General features: G+C 45.0%; 1 protein-coding gene across 10 annotated transcripts in view; it reads right to left on the reverse strand.

Annotated features, from left to right (window-relative positions):
- Positions 1 to 24,733, reverse strand: part of WNK1 (WNK lysine deficient protein kinase 1) — a 1,135,119-nt gene that overhangs the window by 574,645 nt on the left and 535,741 nt on the right. For all 10 annotated transcript variants that reach the window (XM_085652258.1, XM_085652261.1, XM_085652257.1 and 7 more), the window contains one exon: positions 8,713 to 9,049. In XM_085652258.1, the coding sequence (XP_085508384.1) occupies positions 8,713 to 9,049 (337 nt within the window). The remainder of the gene's footprint in view (positions 1 to 8,712; positions 9,050 to 24,733) is intronic.

The following is a 24,733-nucleotide window of genomic DNA, read 5'->3' on the forward strand; positions in this document are numbered from 1 at the left end:
CGAAGGGCAAGACTTTGAACTGCTAATGTTTGTTGCTGATCACGAATCGTAGGTACTTGCGATGATGTAGAACGATTGGTATGTGGAAGTACGCATCTTGGAGATCCATCTAACACATCCAATCTTCTGTTTTTTAGATGTGGACATATTTGATGAAGCGCCAACATGCGAAACTTCTCCTTCAAGATGACTTTGTTCAGTGATCGAAGGTCCAGGATAGGTCTGAATTTGTGCTTTTGATCTTTTTTCAGCACAAGGAAGTACCTGTAATATACTCCCTTCCCTCGTTGAGGAGGAGGTACCTCTTCTATGGCCTTTTTTCGCAGAAGGGTTGCCACTTCCTGACGAAGCAACTTCAGCTGGTGAGGACGAGATCTTTTTGGAGGAATGTTCTTTGGAGGCACACAAAATCGTAGTGCGTATCCATTGAGCACCCACCGATCTTTTGTTATGTTGTACCACTCTCTCAGATGATTTGAAACACTTCCTTCCACTGGAGTGGGCAACGGTGCTAGAGGAAGCTCATGTTCATTGCTTCCCTGCCTATCTGGCCGTGTTGGAAGATTGTTGCTGATGACCTCCTCTACCCCCGTTTGATTTTCGGCCATGGAACTGCGACTTGCCTTGGTTCTTGTTTTGCGACCACTGAGGGGTTTGAACCCTCTGGTGGTAGCTCTTGCGGTGGTGGCCTGTATCGTCGCTTGAATTATTTTTTCTTTTCCAATCCCACAGCCTTGAGAGTGTCTAACTTGGCTTTCATCATTGCCATCTCTTCATCAGTGTAGGAGCCAAATAGAGAGGAGCCAGAGAAGGGCAGATTAAGGATCCGTTGTTGTGCATCTGGTTAATGTGCCATTAACCTCAACCAAGCAGATCTTCTAGCACAAATCCCATGCGCATAGGAATGTGCCGACAGCGTAGCACCATCCGATGCTGTGCTAATGATTTGATTGGCTACGAGGGATCCTTCCGTGATCACTTCTTCAAAGTCCCTTCAGACCTCTTTCGGAAGCTTTTCCTTGAAACGGTCTAAGGAGTCCCATAAAGCCCTGTCATAGCGGCCTAATAAAGCTGCTGTGCTAGACGCTTTCAGAGACGATGCTGCCGATCCGCAAACCTTCGGCCCCCCAGGAATCTTGGGATCTACTTTCCCTATCCAGTGGGACTGACGAAGATGCCATTAATGCATGCGTTTTTCTTGCCGTCGCAACGATCTCAGAGTCCGCAGGTAGTTCTGATTTCAATCAAGGAGAGTCTGACTCTGCCGGCTTGTATTTCTTTTGTATTCTAGCCGGTGCAGCTTTAATTGAAGATGGAGTAAGAAAAATGTCCATCACAGGTTCCAAAAGACCAGGAACCAGAGGGAGCAAAGGTCAAGATGCTGATCTCTGATGGAGTGTCTCAAAAATAACCGTTGTAGCGACTGGAGGATTCGACATCTCGATGTTTAACTTCTGTGCTCCCCTCTGAAGAACATCATGGTAAGTATTGATGTCGTCGATTGGAGATACCCTCGATTGAGGGCTATCCGACAGAGTGGGAGAGTAGTCTCTCTTAGATGAACGAATAGAGGAGAAAGACCATGTAGGGGATCTTCTCCTCTTGTTCTGAGAACCAGAAGGTCTGCGCTCCCGTGACCTGCCTGCGCGGTCCCTACGTCTGGTCGATGGGGACTTATCTACCTCTTGCACCAATCTTTGCAGTGACCTGTGGAGAGGACTGGTGTACTCCTCCTCTCGCCTTGCTGCTCCTGTAGGGTTTTTACTCCAGTGATGGGCCGGAAGAAGCCATCTCGGAGACAAAAGAACAGAAAGGGAAGCACCCCTGGGCTGCGAAGGAGACCTTCGTAGCGACCTATCAGAATGTCGCTCTTGAGATGTAGAGGATAAATGCTCCGGTGAATGACGTCTCGAGGAGTGATAGGACAAGTGCCGTGAAACTGATTCCGTCACCAACACTACAGAGCCCTCTCTAGACCTCACTGATGCAGGTCTCTAAGTCGAGCGTATGACCTGCTCTGACGGAGCCTCCCTCGACAGCGAATGAGATGTCCTTCTCGACGTCGAACTTCGGCCAGCTGCTATATCAGGCCTCGACGTCGATTGAATCAGCGAAATAGATACTCTATTCTTCGACGCCGAACGCCTTGCTGACGACGTTGAAGTACCTCTGTGCCTCGACATCTCTCGTCGTCGAGCAGACAACGGCGGAGGGCTTCCACTCCTAGACGCCGATCGTCGCCGAGATGACGACAGCGGAGGGCTTTTATTCCTCGACGCCGATGGTCGCCGAGATGACGACAGCGGAGGGCTGTTGTACCTAGACGCCGATGGTCGCCTGGTTGACGGCGGCAGAGGGCTTTCGTGCCTCGACGCCGATCGTCGCCTGGTTGACGACGGCAGAGGGCTTTTGTTCCTCGACACCGATCGTCGCCGGGTTGACGACGGCAGAGGACTCCTGCTCCTCGATGCAGATCTTCGCCGGGTTGACGACGGCGGGGGATCACGATTCCTCGACCCCGATCGTTGCCGAGTTGACGACGGCGAATGAAGCAACGCACCTGAATGCCGGTGTTATTTCGATGGCGAGCCCGCCGTCAATGGTCTTCTTATGGACGTGAGTGAATTCAGTCCTCCGTTAGAATTAAATAATGCCCCCTTATTAACAGAGTTTGAACCCATAACAAAAACTGAAGTCAGCGAAAGTTTAGGAAGGATCAAGTCTGGCTCTCCAGCCGATCCCTTTCCCCCCGTTCCTGTGCTAAAATGTTACCACTATTTGTGGATATCCTAACCACTGTTTTTAATCTGTCATTTAACCACGCCACGTTCCCGCGAAGGTGGAAACTAGCACAGGTTAAGCCTATCCTTAAAAAACCCCTAGCCGACCCTAGCGTGCCTGCAAATTACCGCCCTATCTCTTTGCTTCCCTATTTTGGGAAGGTATTGGAGTTTTTAGTCAACAAACATCTCACGGCCCATCTTGAAACCCATAAGCTCCTCGATCTCTCCCAATCCGGCTTCCGTGCGGCCCATAGCACGGAGACCGCAGTCATTGAAGTAGTGGACAACATCAGGCTAGTCTTGGACCGTCGAGAATCTGCAATCCTGGTCCTTTTGGATCTGTCTGCAGCATTCGACACCATCTCCCACAGTATTCTCAAACATCGTCTGTGGGAGATCGGTGTCAGAGGGAGGGCCTTGGACTGGTTCGAGAGTTATCTGGCAGACAGTTTCACTACGGTTTCCGTGGACGGGATCGTCTCCTGTTCATACCCAGTAACAGTGGGGGTCCCGCAGGGCTCTATTCTCAGCCCCATGCTGTTTAACGTTTATTTAACACCTCTAGCCGATATCATCAGGTCTTATGGTTTTGACACACTATTGTATGCCGATGATACCCAGCTGCTAGTGACTTGTGACCCTGACCAATCTGACGTTCAAACCCGCTTTAAGAGCTGCCTAATCCGGATCAATGACTGGATGAACTTAAATATGCTCCAATTGAACGGTGGGAAGACGGAGGTTATTCTATTTGGGAAAGCCGAACAGCTCTGGACCTGTGCCTGGTGGCCATCAGAGCTGGGCACCTGTCCCTCGCCCAAGCTAGCAGTTCGCAATCTGGGCATCACAATTGATAACTCTCTGTCCTTGAAGACCCATATAAACCAAGTGCTTGGGACTTGTTTTGCTACGCAAGATCTTTAAATGGCTACCCATAGAAGCAAGGAAACCTTTGGTCCAGGGTCTTATTATCAGTCGCCTGGACTATGGTAATGCCCTGTTCACTGCACTCAACCAGGATTTACTCTCCAAACTTCAAATCCTCCAGAACACGGCCACCAGACTTGTCCTGAATCTCCCCTCCCGCACTCCCTCTGCCCCCACCCTAAAAACCTTGCACTGGCTCTTGGTTCGCCAAAGTGGGCGTTTTAAAATCTTAAGTCTCACGCATAAGATAATGCATGGCACCGGTCCATTATATCTGGCGAAAAAACTTCAATGGTATGTTCCAGGACGCTTTTTGCGGTCCAGGCACAGATTTTTTCTTGTCCAACCTCGCATTCGGACAGTCCGTAATGGAGGTCGATCCTTTTCATACTTAGCTCCTTTGCTATGGAATAAACTTCCATTGGATCTGCTCTCTATAACGGACCATCTACTCTTTCATAGAAAGTTGAAGACCTGGCTTTTTTCCCAATAAATTTTGATATATGAGCATTCTCAGTCATTCCCCGGTTTCTTTGTCTTGGTTGCTAGCGCCCTGAGACCTTTGGTGATTTATGCGCTTTACAAAAAATTTTGACATATGACATGGAAGTATGTCCTACCGGTGGAAGGTTTTTCAGCGCCGAGCCAGACGCTGAAGAGCAGAGTGGAGTCTTGCTTCTGGAAGAGGATCTGGCTCTTAGAGCCCTTTCTCACCGGTGACCTGCCTCTGGAAGATGTTCCATCCTTTTCCGCCAGTCCATAGAGACGGATTCTTTCTCTGCCTTTCAATGTTCTTTTTGATAAAGACTGGCAATGAGGACAAGTCTGGGGGACATGATCCTTCGGAAGACAAAGTATACAGACTGCATGAGAGTCTGTCCTGGCCTTTTTTCCACAGGAAGGGCAGGGGTCAAAAAGAGATGGTATTTCTGAGTGGAAAAAATGCCAAATTCTGCCAAAAAAAGGCAGCACCTTACTTCTAAAGTTGTTATAAGTCGAAGTAAGAAGCGATTTTCCCAAAAACTGGAGATTTCTGACAAAAAAGTCAGAAACGGTAGAGCTGTGTAACCGAGCCGGAAAGAACAACTGACCTAACTGTCACCCCTGAGGTATGATGGGAAGCTAGGAGTCATGGCTGCCTTAAAGGCTCGGTGCCAGTTTATTTCTATGTTGCTAAGGGTTAGCTTTTCTATGCTATGTTTCTACATTGCAGCCTGTGAGCTGTCAATGCTTTCAGTCCTATCTGAGAAATTGTCCTAACTGCTAAGCACTAAAACAGTTTTCAAACATACTTTGCCGTTTGTTTTTCCCTGTTTTTAGGGTATTATTTATAATATACAAGGGAGTCCTTACAGCATTACTCAGCGTATGGAAGGCTGTGTGTGTATATATATATATATATATATATATATATATATATATATACACACACACACACACACACACACACACACATACACACATATGAAACATCTCTAGCTTCACCCTCGAGTCCGGAGGTTCCTCGCATCAAGAAACACAGCACCACAGGTAACACTCGATTAGTGTTTATTTTCAAATAAACATGAGTAAACACTCACAAGAGACGGTCGACGCGTTTCGGCACTCGGCCTTCGACTGGACCATATATAAGAAAACTCCGTCTCACAAGCTGAAGAGGCGTCCTAAAAAAAAACGGAAGCAGACCCAAGGTGCGGTGAAAGAATCCAATAATTTATTTAAATATAAAAGACACAACCGCCGCCATTACGCGTTTCAGCCCGTCACAGGCCTTGGTCACATGATGCGCAACACAACGGGTTTACCAATTATATTCGCTTGGGTGAGTCACATGTGCAACAAGGAATAAATCATAGAAATAGACAATCACGCAACATGTTCAATGCTAGTCTGTCTTCACAGAGCTCTACCCCACACATTTGTAATTACTGTATAAATACATTGTATTTCCAGCTTAATACTGTTTACAGTTGCATTATTAGAAACGGGGAAATTTTGTTTAAAACATTTATATAAATAAACAAATGCTCAATGTAAAAACATATATGGCGTATAGGTCGTTAGATTTAACCTATTGATCTGCATAATGCAATTTAATATCACCATAATAATTGTTTTTCAAAATTTCCATTCAAAAATAAAGAGAAGAAAGTAGTTCTTCCCAATTAGATTATGTAAACAAGACAGGTTGCTTTTTTCGTAATACGGCCCACACGGGGCCCTTCTATTGAAACCCTTGCTGTAATAAAGTGACTGTGCAAATTCGTGCAAGTGTGCATATCCATAACTGGCGGTCACATCCGTGACATCTATTGTTAATAAATATACAGTACAATTTAATTAAAAATAAAATTTAAAGACAAACCCTATGTGCAAAAAGTGTGTGTAAAAAACTGTGTTAAAATTTAGTGTTACTTACAAAACAGGGAAATAGCAGCATATAACTAGAACTTGTTAAAGTTCTATGATCCTGCACACAAAGTTTGAGTAATAAGTAACCAGTCTATAAATGAGTGTAAAAGTCCTCGCTCGAATTCAATCCTCGGGGACTCTTGCTATCCAACTCAAGAATATACTCGGTTTCCAATCTCCTGAGTGCGACCTCCCGGTTGCCTCCCCTCCTCAACGTGGGAATTGAGTCCACCACCCAGTAACTGAAAGCCTCCAGTTTGCTGGCGTGGTGCTCCTTAAAGTGGCGTGCCACCGGGTAAGTCAAGTCCTTATTGGTAATTGCACGCATGTGCTGGAGTACCCGCTTAGTAACCTGCAGTTTGGTACTACCAACGTACCGCAGGCCACAGGAGCACTCCAGCACATACACCGCAAAATCCGTCCTACAGTTGAGATATTTGGAGATTGGGACAGGTTCTGGAAGGAATGGAGTCAAATATGTTCTACAGTTCACTCCATGTCTGCATGCTTTGCAAGAATTGCAGCGAAAAAACCCTTTTCTTGCTGTTAACCAGGATTTAGACTGACTTAGTTCAGGACTGCTGCTCACCAGCAAATTGCTCATTGAGCGTGCTTTCCTAAAAGCAATCTTGGGTTTCTTCGATAGTTAATTACCTAGCACTGGGTCAGCACGGATTAATGACCAATTGTTGTTAATAATTTTGCGCACAGATTTATGTTGTGCACTAAATGTTAGTATAATCCGTGTATCCTCAGTGGTGCCAACTATTGGCTCGTGTACTGGGGTTGCTTTTGGTGCCAGTGCCATAATTCTGGTTATGTTATGAACTTTCAGCACTGCTCTAGAGAGTATAGGTTCAGAATGCCCTCTCTCCCTGAATCGGTCCCTGCAATCACATTGTGCTTTAAAAAAAAAAAAATATATATATATATATCAACGCCTGCTCCCAGAAAAGGAAAGGCACGATACAACTCCGGGGTAACTGACAAGTAGCTTTATTGATTAAAAAGCGCGTGGTGCTGTTAGTCCCTGAAACGCTCAGGCAGACGCGTTTCAAGCCTCCAATGGCTCTATTCAGTGCCGGTTCCATGAACTCCGCGCTCTCAGGGGATTAAACGAGATGCAGCTGTGAATTTAGACCGCTCCCATTTTGATGACATCGCGCTCCTCCTCCAATGGAAGGTGTGCTAGCCCCTCGCGCTCACACCTCGCCGAGCAGATGCATGCTGGTAAGTGTAGTCCACACAGAGTGTCTGTACAGTGACAGCATTACTCCCAACATCAAGTGATGTCCCAACTGGCTTATATATATATATATATATATATATATATATATATATATATATATATATATATATATATATATATATATATATATATATTTCTTCACATATACAATTGCGTTTCCAGGGTCCCGTGCATGGGCGGGAATATTCTAGTGCTTATGACTATTGATGAGGATCCCCTAGAAGAGAAATATTGTTACCTTTTCATCTTTCCTTTGGTTAAATCTATCAAAGAAAACAAGACGCTTTTTTGGTGGAAGTTGTGCACAAAGGAGACCACCAATGTAGCGGGTTTTTTCAATCCAATGTGCCCGTATATATTACATACATTCCATATTTGGTGTCTTTAGTTACTTGGTCCGGTTTGAAACATCTAAATGACCTGCCAACATCACTCCACTATCTTTCTTACTACAGGTGGCATAGAAACTGATCGGCCCTGTAAAAATAAACAAATAGAAGGCCAACAAAACGATTATCCCCAGTGTTTAAGTAAGTCAATAAACAGTCCACACAACCGCAAAAATGGAGGAGCAGAATCTGGGTGGAGCATAACAACGCCCTGGGTATCAAGTAAGGTATTCCTACCTAGCAGATCAATATGGGAAGTGGCCAATATAGTCATTAGTATAGCAGTCTTGCCACTGTCCACTATAGTGGAAAAAAACACAGCAAAATAGGCAGTCAACATTAGTCAGAAGCATTAGATGAGAAACAGGACTACCTGTAATTTATGCATTTTCATAAACTATTTAACAGACTTCTTCTTAAAGGAGGTTGGCAGAGTAGCAGAAATTAGGCATATTTTAACCTGCTAAGGGACATATTATAAAAATACTGCCCATTTACCTAGAAAGATGCACCATTCTATAGGGGTATAACGATTAAAACTAAGGAACTTCAGATGAATTCAAAGGGTTCTTTGAAAAAACACCATCAGCCTTCAAATCTTAAAACCATAAAATGGAACAACATGCAACTACATGCAACTGAAAAGTAACTACAATAAAGGAGCACAGAGACCATGCAAGAATGAAGGCGCAAGTTCACTTGGCATCCCATTTACGACAGCTATCAAATAATTGATGCGGAATAATATTGATCATCATCAAGGCTCCTGCTAGGTAGGTCAGTCAAGTATGTCTATCATTTTGTTTTCCCTCCCACCCCCCAAAATCAAGGTCTCCGCTGAAGATTTAAAAAAGTACTTGAACAGTGAGACCCTAATAGAAGGTTTGCATGAACCATGAACATGATTCTTATTTAAGCACTACCAAACATGCAAAATACACACTGTACTCACATGTAACAGATATGCTCGGTTGCTGATATTGCAGCTGTTGGTGTTGATCAGCTTCTGGCTCCTCAGGCTCTACTTGAGATGAAACCGCTGGAGAGGTAGAAGGTATTGTGCCAGTACTGGTGGATGGGACTGGTTGCGCTGGTTTTGTTACAGACTGTGGAGGACCAGAAGGCTGCTGCTCTAACAGATGCTTATTGATTTCCTCTTGTTTCCTCTTCTCTTGCTCTTCCCTCACCAGTTGTCTCTGCTCTCGCTTGCGTTTTATTAAAGACACCCTGTCCCGAATTGCTTTAGCCATAGTTTTGTGATCTCCATCACACACATACCCAGATTCCACCTGCAGAAAATCATGATCAATAATTATTAAGGGAAATTGTAGCAATACTACAGTAATCTTTGACTTTGCCTGCTAAATAATCACGTTTTACACACTAGTACCACAACGTAAACCGTCCTTCGCATGACTGGTTGAACTAATCGTTAGTGCCAACCTTTGCTTTACTTGCGTAAAATTATCATAAGCAGGCTACTTAAAGGCACTATACCATACGTAAAACACTTCCTCAAATACAATTACGATTCCATCTACAAAAAGGTTAAGCAATGACCCTGAACAAGAGCAACGTAGGCTATATTATATTACTGAGAGTGACTAAAGTGGAAATGCCTGAGAAGAAACAAAAAATGGTGCAACAGAAGGAAATGGGGAACAGCAAATGCATACTGCACAGCAGGAAACAAGAAACTGGAATATATATATTGACAGTACAAATGATAGGTGGTTATGAGGCCAGTTGGGAATAAGGCTTATGGAGTTTTAATTGGACTTTTAGTGAATCAGAGAATGAAGAAGACCAAGCAGCAGTGGTGTGGGGAAGGACCTGCCAAATTATAAAGGAGAGCGCAATTAGAAACAAGACAAAGCATTGGCAAAGTTATAGGAGAGTTAAGACGAGAAGGTGTAACTCAAAAGTGTACACACAAAGCAGAAAAATTAAATTACGTATCTTAAGAAAAGAGCCTAAAGTGGCCAAACAGGAGTTACCAGAAAGTACCCCAGAAAACGATCATAACCGGAGCAACCTCACCACAGATGTGAGAAGTATAAACCAAAGTGTAAGAGGTACACTATGATAAGCCACCATTTTACAGCAATACCTGTTACTTAGCAAACATTATCAAAAGACTCCTTCCCCTCAGATGCACCCAAAAATGAGGTTCAAGTAAGTGTTATTGAAACTCTTTCTGAAGACTTTCATAGCAGATTCTTACAACAGTTTGAAGGCAAACCAAAAAGCAGTCTTTTGTACTTCAAAGTAGATCCAACTGCATAGCAGAAAATCTGTGAGGTACACCTGTCAAAGGTCAGAAAGGGATACCAGGTGGGCTTAATATAGTAATAGTACAAAACACTCCAGTCAAAAGAACTAAGTAATAAAACATTTTTGCATTTGGTACATACATGGCCCTGGCTAAGAAATGTGATGTGAAGTATGGACACAGATCTACCAAGTAGCGGCCTCAGGACCTCCATTCGAAGAACAACGGCAGATCAGCCCACATCAGATCAATGTGAAAGTTGAGACATAAATCATAATTCCTACTCGCACAGCTATCAACAGTATCTAAACACACCATGGATTAGTTGGCAGGAAAGATTATAGGAAACAAACCATTACACCTTAATAAAAACCACAAATACGTAATACCTATCAGGGACAACACCCTGAAATATGATAGCTCAAGGCTGAACCTAAGCACTCACTCATACGCAGTGCAACACAGGTGAAGCACATTCCAAATGTGGTGATAGTAAACAGATAACCATACAACAGAGGGAGGGGCACACTCCTTCACACACTGCTTGAAAATGCCAGACGGTAGATAATCAGAATTACCACCAATGAACGGCAAAGTAACATCAACTATTCTTAGTATAGTGACAAACACCACTGCTCAACAAATACACTAGGGACACACGTCCATCTGCAGTACACTTTCTCCCCCACGATTGCTACCATGTAATAACCAAAGTGAAGACATGCTCTCAAACAATTCTCTCATACCTTGTCACACAACACATACAAACATCTGCTGAACATGAGCAACCTCCCACAAGGGTAACAGCATGTTCTCAGAAGTCTTGTAATCGCCAGTTCACATGATACTTCAAAGCAATACCATGTCTGAAAGGTTAAAAAGACCTAGATTTAGATGCAAAAGTCATCAAGCAGTTTAATCATGAAAAATATGCTGAACTCTAATATCAGATCACCACTCAGGTCTATCCACGGCCCTCCCACTGAAGGTACACATTCAGTAAATATAGACAGAACAGCCATTTAGCCACTAAACACACTCTTGAAACCATGTGCATACTCTGAAAATGAGCACAACATTCTTAATGTACATCTGAATCAATGAGATGTTTGCACTGATAATTTGGTATGTAATGAGGATAATATATGACTAAGTAGTGGCTTGAAATGAAGCTCGTACCTCATCATGTTGGCATGTGTGATGGCCTACTACAGGACTTTGCCACCCATATGAAAAGATTTATGTTGCCCACTTAGGATCTAAGAGGGCAGAGGCAGCTAATCCTTCAATGCCAGCTGCCATCTCAACTATAGACTAAGCTAAGTGTTTTTGGTAGGATGCATACCAACTTATCTTATAGACACTTTAATTGCTGTTAAGCATTTTTGATGGAATGGGTTCTGGGATAAAGCACACTGAAGAGTAGAAGAGAAAATGAACTCCTTGTGGCTGTATCAAGTACTAGTGGTTCAAGTACTAATGGTTACTCTCACTCACAAAGTGATCAATGTCTGAATCTTAAAGTCTATTCAGTGCCTCCGGAGACAAGAAGGTGTAAGCGGGGTGGTCTGGACCAGATCTTAGCATTCAGTCTGTTCTGCAGGGATCAGATATGTGCAACTGGTTCAAACATGACACATAATGCGGCCAGAAAGTGTTCAGAATTGGTCTAGGCAATATACTGAAAAGGCTTAATTGTGGCATCTGCTGCAATGCTCGAACATGATGCTGAAATCTTCCAATTGTGAAAACTGTTATATCTCCTATCAACTTACAGCAGTGTGTATTCTTGGATATGCAGCAGAAGTTGCTGGCCACTTCTAACTCAAAGTGCATGAGAGAACACCATTCAAGAGCCATGATCGCTGGAACAAGGTCAAAGGTGGAGGTGGACCTCCTTTAGCCAAGACCTGCACTTGAGAATTTGAGTTCTCTGTTTAAGACATTCGAAAAAACATGGATAAGTAAGTGGAATTATGAAGTTGCCTATCAGACATGGTTGTTGGGGTGGAAGGAAAAGACTTCTGAGATAACTTAGATTTTTCATGGCTGATGACTTTGGGAGACTACAGTCAACCTATGCGTTATTTACACATTTATTCGACAAACTCTGTCTGCCTTTGCAGGGTACTAGTTGGGAGACATCCTCAAAGCAGGCAAATTAGAAGGAAGGGGTATGGTCAAATCAACCAATGCTATTTCAGCCAAAAGAAACTGCAGGACTTGGAGCAAAGAGGGAAAGCTATTTCATGGTGCACTCTATTGAATCACAGGTGCATAAGACACTAGTCATGCATATGCTCCATGTTTAACAAAGAAATAAATAAGATCAACTGTGGAAGCTGTTAGGTATTGGTTTAGGGAAGATAGTGCAATAATAATGTTGAAAACATTTCTAGATTTGGCCTACAAAGCTCTAGCTGTTTCATTGTATGATCTATATTGATGTATATAAAGGAAATTTAAATAGCTGTATTACTTTTTTAGATTTTCTGATTTTCATCTAGAGATAATTAATTTGTTGTTAAAAACCTGTGAACGTTTGTGTTCTTGCGCATTTTTGCAAATTAGCACTTTATTGGACCTGGTAAGAAAAGTCAGTAGGCCAAGTAAGATCGAAGGAAGAGGCCAAAAATGTTTTGCTCAATGGTATGAATAACAAAGCCAGTGCTGCTATTGGTTAAAACTTTAAAAAGTCCATTCATGCATCTTTAAAATTGTTAATACTATGCAGACTGTGTATGGTTTAAGTTGCATGCAAACTGCTCTTAAAGTACGAATATAAATTTAAATATTTCTCTTAGGACACTAGTGCATTTTATAAATTGTATGTAAGAAAACACTTTTTATGGAAATTTTGACATTAAATGCAATAATTAAGACCTAACAATAACGCTCATTCTTGAAATTGAACTCCCGGAGTTTAGATGCATTGAAATCGGCTGCTTGTATGCCTTAATATTAGAATTCTATCATTTTAGAAGCTTCTTTATACTGTGTTTGATTTTTATTGCAATCTTGGATTAATACATTAAACTTTACTTACTACTTGTCATGCATCTGTGTTTACCTTAAGGAACCTAAGCAGAGAAACCACGCTGAACTTAAGACAGTGCCTCTCAAATAGTTACTTTCTGCAGAAGTGCAGCAACAAAACCATTGAGTCCTAGCTATATACTAGTCCAGCTGAAAGAAGCTGCCTGGCATCAAGTGGGCAAGGCAAGATACGGCTGTATATTTGACCTTCTCAGTATATCACTACGCAAGTAGAGGAGAGACCCACAATTGGGTTTGAGGGTCAGCATTCCACCACTTAAACCTAGAAACAATTGGCACCGAGTCTGTAACCCTGTCCCCTATAATTAACTCAAGACTATTCTGATGCAGGGTGAAATAAGAGTTTTTTCTGAGGAACAAGGCCAGCTCTACTCTGCATTTTAAAACATGGCTTTTTAAAGACGTACGAGAAATGATATCTTACAAGGAGCTGAAATTAACTGGATAGGTATTCACCACAATTCACCACACACTCACTAATTGTGCATGTCAGCTGTGTCAAATGTCTAGCAGCCAAGGGTGAATGATCTAATAAATATAAAGAGGACTGCTGTATGAGCAGCCTGATGTGGAGAGACTAGAAAAAGAGAAGGCAGGAAACTTAACAGCAAAGAGGATTGCATTCAACAGAAAAGGGAAAAGTATCTGCAAGGAAGCAATTTTCAGTCCACTAACTAAAAAATACATGTGCAGCTTCCTAAGGAATGAGAGCATCTCCAGGTGCCATGTACAATTACCCTGCAGTGAAAGAGGAGGTTTGAATTTTAGACACTTCCTTACAATGAGATTTATGGACCATGATGTGACTGAATGTTTTCACAGGATTTCAGAATCATCATTCTTGCAGATAGTTGTACAGGAGACATAAGGATGTGAATCTATGGTCTATCCCGTGAACAACTGATAAGTAAGACAGGAACCCTAAACTTGAGCAACAGAGTACAATCCCCATCCATTTTGAGCCTGCTGTGAAAATGAATGAGGGCTCAGAGGTACCACACTGTAGGAAAAAAAACCTTCGCTAGTTGTGTGCTCTAGAACTAATATGAGTGCAGGAAATATCTCTAAAATCAATAAAAATGTCTACTTTCAAAAGAGGAAGTTCCTTAACTGCGTAACATTCTTTCTGGCAAATACTCTAATAGCAGATTCTTCACCATTTGATTTCCCCCACGTGCTATACTGGATCCAGAAACTTATTCAAGCAATTTCTCCCACAAGCAGATAGGTGGCACACCTGAGTTTCTCAGAGGCCTTGCCCTGCCTGAAGAACTGACAGAGCAGAACCTTATACAGTCCCCACCTCTGGAAACCCAGTTAACAGCAAAGCATTCTCGTCCTTGGTTGCAAAGTGTCAGTAATAGATTGGGAATCGTGACAGTGTGCAGAATCTAACACGGAACCATCCTATTAAAACCTAAAAATCCACACCACAGAAGAGTGAGGAGGGAAGGTGGTGAGGAATCTGTGGTTCAATAAAGTATTCCCCAGAAAGAGCATTACACAAGTGTTGGAAGCTGGGGCTCTGTACATACTATACCAAAATGAGGTATAGTGTGCACGGAGTCTAGTGGAACCCCAAAGGTAGGCAGAGGTACAAGTAGATAGCACCTTTCTCTCGATTTGTGGTAGTGTGGGCGAGCAGTAAGGCTTTATCAGAGGGTGATATTAAGCATATGTTGTACACACTGGGGCAGCAAATGATGACACACACTCAAAGACTGAACTCAGCCCAATTTGTTTGAATCAAAAACATTAAGTTATTTTATTTCTAGAACTATGCCAAGCCTGGTGCAGGTAAGTGAAATAAATGCATTGCAAAAAGTTATGCAATGTTTTACAGTTGAATGCAGGTTTAAAAGCAGTTTGAATTACAGGTAAGCCAATGTTTTGACATTTATTTTCAGTTACTTACAGATTACTTTGTATGTTACTTTTTAGATTACTTTTTTTTCAAAGCTACTTTTTCTACTCAGTGTGATATGCCTAGATATCACACTGGAACATTTCCTAGAGAAAAGTTAAGCAAATCAGTTTTTCTATATTTATAGTTTTTCAGTTTTCATACAAACCAACTCCACACTTTAAGGAAAACAGTCAATGCAATCCTATGGGAGGAAATTAAGTTGTCGGTTTGCAGGTAAGTACATGTTTGTGGGAGTTGGTATTCTGGGGTTAGAACTAGGGTTCCCTCCCAGGTCAAGGATGCACTCTTGAAACACCCTCAGGGGCACTAGGGCAGGCGGGTGCTGAGGCCCAATGTTATCCAACAGGGGCTAGAGGGCCTACGGTTGGTGGCTGCTCACAAGCAGGGCACAAAATTGTGGGTCCCAGGGCACATCAAGTCAAAGTGCATCAGTAGTCTAGCAAAAAGTGTGTGTGTGTGTGGGGGGGGGGGGGGGGGGGGGGGGGGGAGTTTAATGCAACAGAAACCCAGCTTCCTGAAAAGGTGAGTAACTTTCCAAAAACTGGACCTGGAGATTCTGCAGAACTGAGTGGGTAAAATGGTCCTCCCTGCAGACGAGAGTAAAGCCAGTAAAATGCCTGATAAAGGTGTGGACTGGCACACATGTAGCCGCCTGGCAGATGTCAAGTGCAAGAATGCCCTTTGCCAAGGCCATAGTGGCGGTGCTAGCTCTGGTAGAATGAGCCCAAAAAGGGTCCTTTTCTTCTGCGTTCGACGACATGGATCCAGAGTTCTGCTTCCAAGCTTCGTCAGTGCTTCACCGACCTCCAGAAATGGTTGGTGACAGTGTGCTAGCCACGTCTCCCACAAAGGTTAGTCTTCAAGAGGAACCGCACCTCCAGGTAGCAGATTTTGGTCAAGGACCTTCATGACATGGTGTCTTGGATCCAGTCATGGTTCATATTAATGCAACAGATGCTCCCTCATACATCTGAAGGAAATCATGAAGTGGGAAACAAAGGTTTATGTCACTGATAACAAGAGACAAGGCCATTCACACTTCAATTCACAAGCCCATTCCAAGTCCTTGTCCCAATCTTGGTCTCTGGTCACGGGTAAGTCTAAGATAAAGTACAAAGATAAGTCTTTACTCAAACACAAAAAGTTCTGATCGGAATATCATTCCTGCCCCCACACCCTGTCATTCTGACTCCTGGGAGGGATTGTGCAGTCATACTCTTATGCCCTCTGACCCTCAAGAGGGTTCTTTTTAGCCAAGGCATACACATTTTATATAAAAAAAGATCCATCTAGACAAGGTCCATTTCAAGACTGTCTTTCCCATATTAGCAACTGAGAACCCCACAAAACGTTGAGCACTTTTATTCGGTCTACATAAAAGTTAAGTGCCTTTCTAGGGCCCAACCAGCGAAGTATCTCCTCCTAGTTAGAGTGATGTATCAGAGAGAAAAATGCAGGAAGCATGAAACCACCTTTGGTACAAAGGATGCCCAAATCTGAAGCACAAGCTGGTCTGGAGAGTATTGTCTATAGTGGCTGCAGTTAAATGACATAGCGCATGGAAATAATTCCAATGATGAAGACAGAATTAAGGGTCAGTAATCACAACCGCAACTGTGCATAAGCTCGAATGTCACCACATTAAAAAGGTAAGAACTTAATGAAGGCCCCATTGAGGCATAATAATGGTGCAGGACGAAAAACAAACCCAAACACACACGCAATTTAGAAAATAATCATCAAAACTGGTGACAAACAGAGGGCTGATCAGGCAAATGCAAGAAAGTTGAGATAACTAACAATTTTTATTAGTGCCAATGACCATTGCTTGCCAAAACAAAGACAGGGCAAACAAGAGTATAAAAGAGTTTAACTGGCAGAGGAAAGGCCAGAGGGCCCTCGCAGCAGTCAATAAATTGTGCCTATCAGCCAGATCAACTTTATGAAAAGGCAGGTCATGCCCACCCCAGAATAAATGTACCAGTCAGCACTGAGCTCTAGATGGTGCAGGTAAAACGGCCTGCACCATCTCAGTCTTCCATTGGTCATCCACCAGTGAAGGTCCCAGCCCTCCTCATCCGACACAGATGTTTTCTGCGCCCTGTGGTGAGCCCACTGAAAGCAGAGGCACCTATGCAGAGCCTAAATGAGCCTAAATGAGCCACCAGGCAGGAGGCACAAGCAGGATACACAATGCCAGAAGACCAACAAGAATCTGAACCATTTGGGCCAGAACCCAGGATTGAGCCCAAACATTGGGATTATGGTCTTAATGTCCAAGATTAGCTGAAGGGGCAGAAGGGATTTGAACGCTGTGTCCAGAACTACCCCTACAAAAGGAATATCCTGCATCATCCAAAGTAGGCATTTCAGCTTGTTGATGGAGAACCTCAGGAAAAAATGTATACCAAGATGATCTGCAGGTGGCTCATGCCTGACTGTGGTGAACGCTCACCTTCAAGAGCCACAGGAATGAGTCCATTCCGGCCCTGAAAACCGGACCTGAAAAGATGGGCTGAAACTACCAACATCAACTTTGTGAGTACCTGTGGGGGCCATATAGAGCTGGAAATGTTTCTTTCCCACAACGAATCAGAACCAGTGCTTACGTTACTGAAGGGTGGGTACATGACAGTATGCGCCCTGCAAGTCCAATTCTCTGAGTCTAGAGCAGAGAAAACCTGGATAAAGTCAGCATTTTGAAAGCGTACTTCTGAAAGAAATTGTCAAAAGCAAAACATTCAAAACCAGCCTGACTCCACCAGCTTCTCTGGGAATAGCACCCTCCTTTTTTGGCACTCTCTTTTCCCGAAATGGCTGAAACGCTCTGTCAAGGATGTGGGAGGTCTGAGCAAAACAGGAGAGGAAGTTGAAGGGAAGGCCATAAGCTTGATGAACAAACTGTAAGACCCATTGGTGCAAGGTAACTGTATGGCAGTTGGTCAGGTAAAACTGTAATCCACTGCTCACTGGGCACAACTGACTCCATAAAGTGCAATCGGATCGGCCAGGTGGAAGGGAAAGGTGGTGACAACAGGGCATGCTGCCCGTGGTTCTGTTCTCTGCCACCACTACGCAGCCTGGGCAGGGTGTTGCACACACTGAGAAGGCAGGACTGAGGAGTAAACCATACATTTCCAGCACTGTTGATGGAACTAGAAGGCCACGGCTATCAAGCCCAAGAGGTGAGCCATAACCTAGCTATCTTTAAACCAATCCATAACAGAATCTCTCTTCAAAAATCCTGGAGCCCTCAAAATGCATGTGCATGAGAAATGCCTGCATATTCCCCAGAGAAACGCATCCAGGTATGATGGCAAACAACAACACTATTGCCTACACAGTCTGAGGTGTCCAGTTCAGCATGCAATATTTTTTTTGCTGCATCCTGTCATAAACCACCTGGGAAAAGGAAATCCAAAATTCCTCAGTGAGGATGGCAAGATTTCTAGCCATATACCATCACTTATCTTTGGTAATGCCTTATCTGATAGAGACAATATCTAGCAGCAGAGTCCTTACCAGCCCACTCCCACTCCGCAGGGTGGTGGTGGACCTTCCCGACACAACGGGGTAGCTTGGCTCGAGTGGTCAGGAAACAGGCGCAGTGCTAAGCATACAATATACCCATACAACAACCATGCGTGCATCCGTTCCAAAAACGACTCTACACCGTAAAAATTAGGAAAATATTCTTCTTTATCTTTCTTCTCTTAGTTGCTGATTGGGAAAATAAATAACAATCACAGTATATACATTTCAAATAGAGCAGGTCAAATAAATATTTGCTGTTTGCTGAAATAAATAGGGGTGATCATAAATAACAGGGCATAAATACAAGTGCAATATATACAGACAATTAAATACTTTGAGGTAATAAATACTGTACCAATAAATACTGTACCAATAAATACTGTACACCAACAAGTCCTGTGGACCTATAAATACAGTGCAGCATTAAATAGATAAGAACTTAATAAATACAGTATCCCCAATAAACAATTAGAAGTATACAGTACACTTTGTGAATCAGATGGCACTTCAATTCTTAAGGGCTGATTTGGCCCAGGTACAGCTTGTAGGGTGTGGAAGGCTTGAGGGGGGCTACTCCCTGGCTGAGGCAAAGGCTGAGGCCTAAACTGAGGTAGATCAAAAGGGGGGAAATTCCAATGCCCTGGCTTCCCTCTCCACACAACCTCTCTAGGTTAGTCCCAGTTCACCCCAGGCACAGTCAGGTGGGTTTCAGCACCTCCCTAGCCCCTCAGAGTAGTCTCTCAGGTCTCCACAGGGCCTTAGGCGCCCTCTACTCCACTTACTGCCCTTTTCTGATGTTCCGACGCCGCTGGAGTCGTGTCGACGCCGTGAGGCGGTTCCGGTTCGGTCTCGGCGGCCTCGGCACAGTGTCAGTTCTTTGTCGACGCCGGTAGGCGGTTCCGGTCCGATGTCGGTGGCCTCGGTTCGAACTCGACCTCCGATTCGACGGCGTCGGGCAGTCTCTTCACGATGTCGACTTCGGGCGGCTCCGGTCCGATGGCGCACTCGGCTCCGATGACGTCGGCCGGCCTAGCCTCGCTGTCGACTTCCGGCGACTCCGGGGTGCGATCCTCACCCCCGACCTCCGGTGCTCCTCCTCTCAGGTTCCGGGCGACTCCGGAGTGCGATCCTGACTCCCGACCTCCGGTGCTCCTCTACCTCGGTCTCCGACGACTCCGGAGGGCGGACTTCACTCCTCCGATGACGCCGCTCGCTCGACCTCGGTTCACTTCCTCCTCGACCTCTGGTATTCCTCACGACCTCCGTCGGCGCCCTCTCACGACCTCAGGCGGCTCCGGGTACGACGTCTGCTACTTCAGTCAGCGCCGCTTCTCCACCTCGGGCTCCAGGTCTTCAGGCTACTCGACGCCGGACTCCAGGGAAACCAGTTCTCAGGTCAGACTCTTGCTGCTTTCTGCTTCTAAGGCCTGTTCCTGCTGTTCAGGTCCTTAGGATGAGTTTTTCTGTCTTCTTCCCACACAGGGCTACAGGCTGGGATCCATCAGTAGGGACAAGTATCAAGGGTGGGTTTATGGACCCCACTCCAGGCACAAGTTTCCACCCCTGCTGCTTCACTCCTTCCTCCTTCACTGTTGTGCTCCTCTCTCTTCACCAGTCAGGTGCCAACTGCCAGCTCCAACTGCCAACTGCCTCTCTTATCCTCCCAACATTCTAAACGGTTTCCAACTGTCACACAGTTCTGGAATCTCCTGGAATGTTCTGGAAGGTGCTGGTAGGTTCCAGTGGATGCTGGTGATGTCACAGGAGGCCACCATTTTGTGCTTCAGGCCCTCAGACAGAAGTTTCAGGGGTAGCTAAAATGGTTCCCTGAATCTGTAGCAACACGAAAAAGTCTGGGGGTTCCCAAAAAGGAAAAATTCACACAGGGTTTGAGGCAAAAGTGGGACAAAATAAATAATGATGAGGAGGGACCACCCAAAGGGCTGACAGGTCTAACAAGCATGCAATATTTTTTTTGCTGCATCCTGTCATAAACCACCTGGGAAAAGGAAATCCAAAATTCCTCAGTGAGGATGGCAAGATTTCTAGCCATATACCATCACTTATCTTTGGTAATGCCTTATCTGATAGAGACAATATCTAGCAGCAGAGTCCTTACCTTCGAATTTCCTGAGGCATCAGACTGGATGAAGATTCTTCTTGAGCAGTACCCAGGTGGGCCGGTAGGTAGTGTCCATTGGCTCCACATAAAAGGTCCGCAGCACCTCTATAGGCCCACCTCGCCGCGCTGATGTCAATTTCTTTTCACTACTATCTATGCCAGAAGCGCGGAGCCATGCAGAACAGACACCACTAGTGTGGAAAACTAGGGCCCTGAAAGTGGTCTGCCTTGTTCTTGGAATTCTTTTCCCTGTGCGTGAAAAATGGTTGGGTCAGTAAGGAATCTGCATCTAGATATAGTCTTTACCAGACAAGGAGTTACCGAAGGAAAGTTACTTGTTCATCTGAGACTTCTAGCCACAGATTTCTTAGCTTTGAATAGATACCAGAGCAATACCTCCCCAGAGGTGGGTCTGCGAACCAATATCATACATGGAAGGCCTGCATGACTGACCAGGCGAAGTGCCAATCCCTAAGGACCCAACTGTCTAGACAGTACTGTTTGGTGAAAATATGCAGAGATGCCCAAGTTGCTGCCTGGTAGATATCCTTGACTGGAACTCTGCGTTCTAACGCACTGGTTGCAGATTTAGCTATGGAGGAATGAGTTTGCGAGCCTTCAGGAGGTTACTTCTTCACCAATGCGTAGCAGATTTTGATGCAGAGCTCGACCCATCTAGAGATTGGCTCGCTTCTGCATCGCCTGACCATTCATTGCACCAACATACACCACGAATAGTTGGTCGTCCACCTAGAACTCTTGTGTTCAGTCAAGTTGGAACAACAATGCTCATTTTGGGTAGACGGTGGTCGCTCCTATTCTTTAGAGGGATGTGTAGGAGTGTAAAAGGTAGGCAGTGTGATAGATTGGCCTTTTTGAAATGTGGCGACCATTTTTGGAAGAAAGGAGGCCCTTGTGCAAAGCACCAATTCGTCAGGGTAGACTAAGAGATAAGGTGGCTAAGATGATAAGGCATAAAGCTTACTCACTCTAGAAGCAGATGTAATCGCCACTAGGAAGGCAGTTTAGATTGTGAGAAGCCTGAGGGGACAATTATGCAGAGACTCGAAAGGAGCACACATTAAAAAAGTCAGACCAATATTAAGATCCCACTGAGGCATAATAGATGGTGAAGGAGGGAAGAGATGGAAAAGGACTTTTAAGAAACTATGTAGAATAGGGGACTTAAATAATGAGGGTTGGTCAGTCAGCTGCAAAAAGGCAGAAAGAGCAGTCCGACAGACCTTTAGATAAACCTTTAGAGTGCCCAGAGCAGAGCCATGATGGGCAAGGGAAGGAATGAAAAGCATACATTCAGAAAGGGAATTTTCTGCACATCATAAAAATCACAAAGAAGGAGGGACTGAGAGCAACAGGGAAAAAAAGAGGTCCAGTACCCAAGCTCCTAAGATTTACGTTATAATCACTGGAGGGTGACTGTTCCTAAAGGGTAGAGAAAGCCAGCCTATTTGGCCGCTAGAAGGACTAGTAAAGTTTTCTGCACATAATGCCACAAATTTCTTCCAATGACAGGTGTATAAGGTCTTGGTGGCGAGACACTTGGCTGCCAATATGACATCACAGACTTCGGGAAGGAAGGTCGAAAGCGGTCAACTGTCGCCACTCAATCTCCACACAGGCAGAGAGTGGACAGGTTTGGGTGGAGAACCCTCCCCTGCTGCTGCGACATAAGATCCCCCCCGAAGGGGTAGCCTGATAGAAGTATTGATGGCCATGCTCAGTAACTCGGGATACCAGACTCCCCAATGCTCATTCCGGACCCAAAAGGATGACTTGGGCCCAGTCGTTCTTGATCTTCTTAAAAACTCTGGGCAGGAGTGATATGGACGGGCAGGAGTGATATGGACAGAAAGGAGTGCAGGACGGCTCCACTCGACTAAAAATGAAAAGCGTCTGAGCAAGAGCCGCAAGGAAATACCAGGGCGCAAAACTGTGCATTCGATGGGAGACAAACACATCTAACCAAGGCTCTCCCCATTGTTGAAAGAGACCTTGCACCACATCTGGATGGAGATGCCAATCGTGTTCAGTTATTCATATATGGCTGAGTTTGTCCGCTCCGAAGTTCAAGAAACCTCCTAGGTGTTGAACCACCAGGGATATGCCCTGCTGTTCAAAGCATTTCCAGGGGAGCAGGGCCTCTTGACAAAGGGTCCACAAGCCTACCCACCCTGTTTGTTGCAGTACCACAAGGGGATGGTGTTGTCCATGAACACCTGCACTAGCCTTCCCTTGATGGAGGATAGGAAGGCTTTCAATGCCAGCCAGATCACATTTAGCTCCAGTAGGTTGATGTTTAGTCTGGATTCCGCCAGAGACCAGACGGCCGACCCAGCCCAGGAGAGACGCATCTGTCACTGCTGTGAGATCGGATTAGGGAAGGGAGAGGGGTCTACCTCTGACCCAATTGCGGTAAGTTACCCACCACTGCAGATCTTTAGCAGAGCCCCCCCAGATCTGGACCATGTCGGAAAGGTTCCCCATATGCTCTGCCCATTGAAACTTCAAGTACCACTGCAGAACCCGCATATGTCATCAGGCATGTGTCACAAGCAGGATGCAGGAGGCCATGAGTCCCAATAGCCTCAGGTTTAGAATCACTGAAATCCAGGATAGAGGCTGAAACATCCATATCATAGCCTGAATATCCTGGACTTGCTGCTTGGGAAGATAAGCCCAAAACTGCACAACAGCTCTGATAAAAGGTAGCATCAGAGGGAGTGTCAGTTATGACTTTGGCATGTTGAGAGTGAACACCAGCGAGTGCAGGAGGTTCTCTTTAGTCTGGAGGTGGGAAACAGCCTGGGGCAAGCCTGCCTTTAACAGTTAAGCATCAAGATAGGGGAACACTGACACCCCTGATCCCTGCAAATGAGCTGCAAACACCGCCATAACCTTGTACAACACCCGAGGGGCACTAGTAAGGCCAAAGGGGAGCACCTTACTGAAAATGCTCGTGGCCTACCATAAACTGTAGGTAGCATCAATGGGCAGGCAGAACAGGAATATGGAAGTAGGTGTCCGGCTTGTCAACACTATCACCCAGTCTCATGGGTCCAGAGCAGACATGACCCAAGCCAAAAGGAGCATTTTATATTCCTTCTTCTTGGGGAGGAAGTTGAGGGCTCGCAGATCTAGGATACAATCTGCAAAACCCACCCGTCCAATGCTATGGACCGCCAGTGGGGCAGGTAACAGAGTCCTGTCACCAATTGAATGCCCTTTAATGAGGTAGAATAGGAAGGTTTGAAGGCTGCACCTGCCGGTGGGATGATGGACTGACCACACCACTGGCTACCCGACCAACGAGGTCTGTGGGTACTGCGGCCTCGTCCACACAGAAGATGGGAAGAGTGCGCAGCTCTGGGGCTGGGTGGAAGTTGGTGCAGCTGAAAGGATTGGGGGTGAAGTGAGGCCGTACAAAGTACCAAGGACTTTGCCAAAGCCAAACTGTCCTTGAAGCGCTCGAGTGCAGAATCCACCTCGTCAGCGAAGAACAGGTGCTATCGAAGGAGATGTCCATAAAGGAAACTTGGACATCCCTGAAAAGCTAGTTGTCCTCAACCAGGCGTGCTGCCTCAGGGCCACTGTCGGTGAAACCGCTCTGCCCAGTGAGTCGGTCGTGTCCACATCATATGGTGAACTTTGCTGCATCTGTCCCGTCGGCTACAGCCTGAAAGAGGATGGCCCATGCCTCCTACAGGGCCTTTGGTAGCACTTCCGCAGCCGTGTCCAACAGTGTGAGAGTAAAAGTCTAAAAGGCATGCGTTGTTCACCGACCACAATGCCAGCTGGCTGAAGAAAACATCTTTTTTTTTTTTATTGGTTTTATTATGCTCCACCAACAAGTGTACAATTCAGCATCTGGCCTACATCCCCGTCAGGGCCGGCTATGCGACAATACGAATGTGTAGTTCACATAATACAAAGGGTAAGGGGAATACACGGCATGCGTTGGGAGGAGCTTTAAACTATCATCATACAATTAGCGTTGTACACACGGAGCATTTAACAATTTCCAACTACGACACAGCTCACAT

This window comes from Triturus cristatus, chromosome 4_1, assembly GCF_964204655.1.
Source record: "Triturus cristatus chromosome 4_1, aTriCri1.1, whole genome shotgun sequence".
Lineage (NCBI taxonomy): Eukaryota > Metazoa > Chordata > Amphibia > Caudata > Salamandridae > Triturus > Triturus cristatus.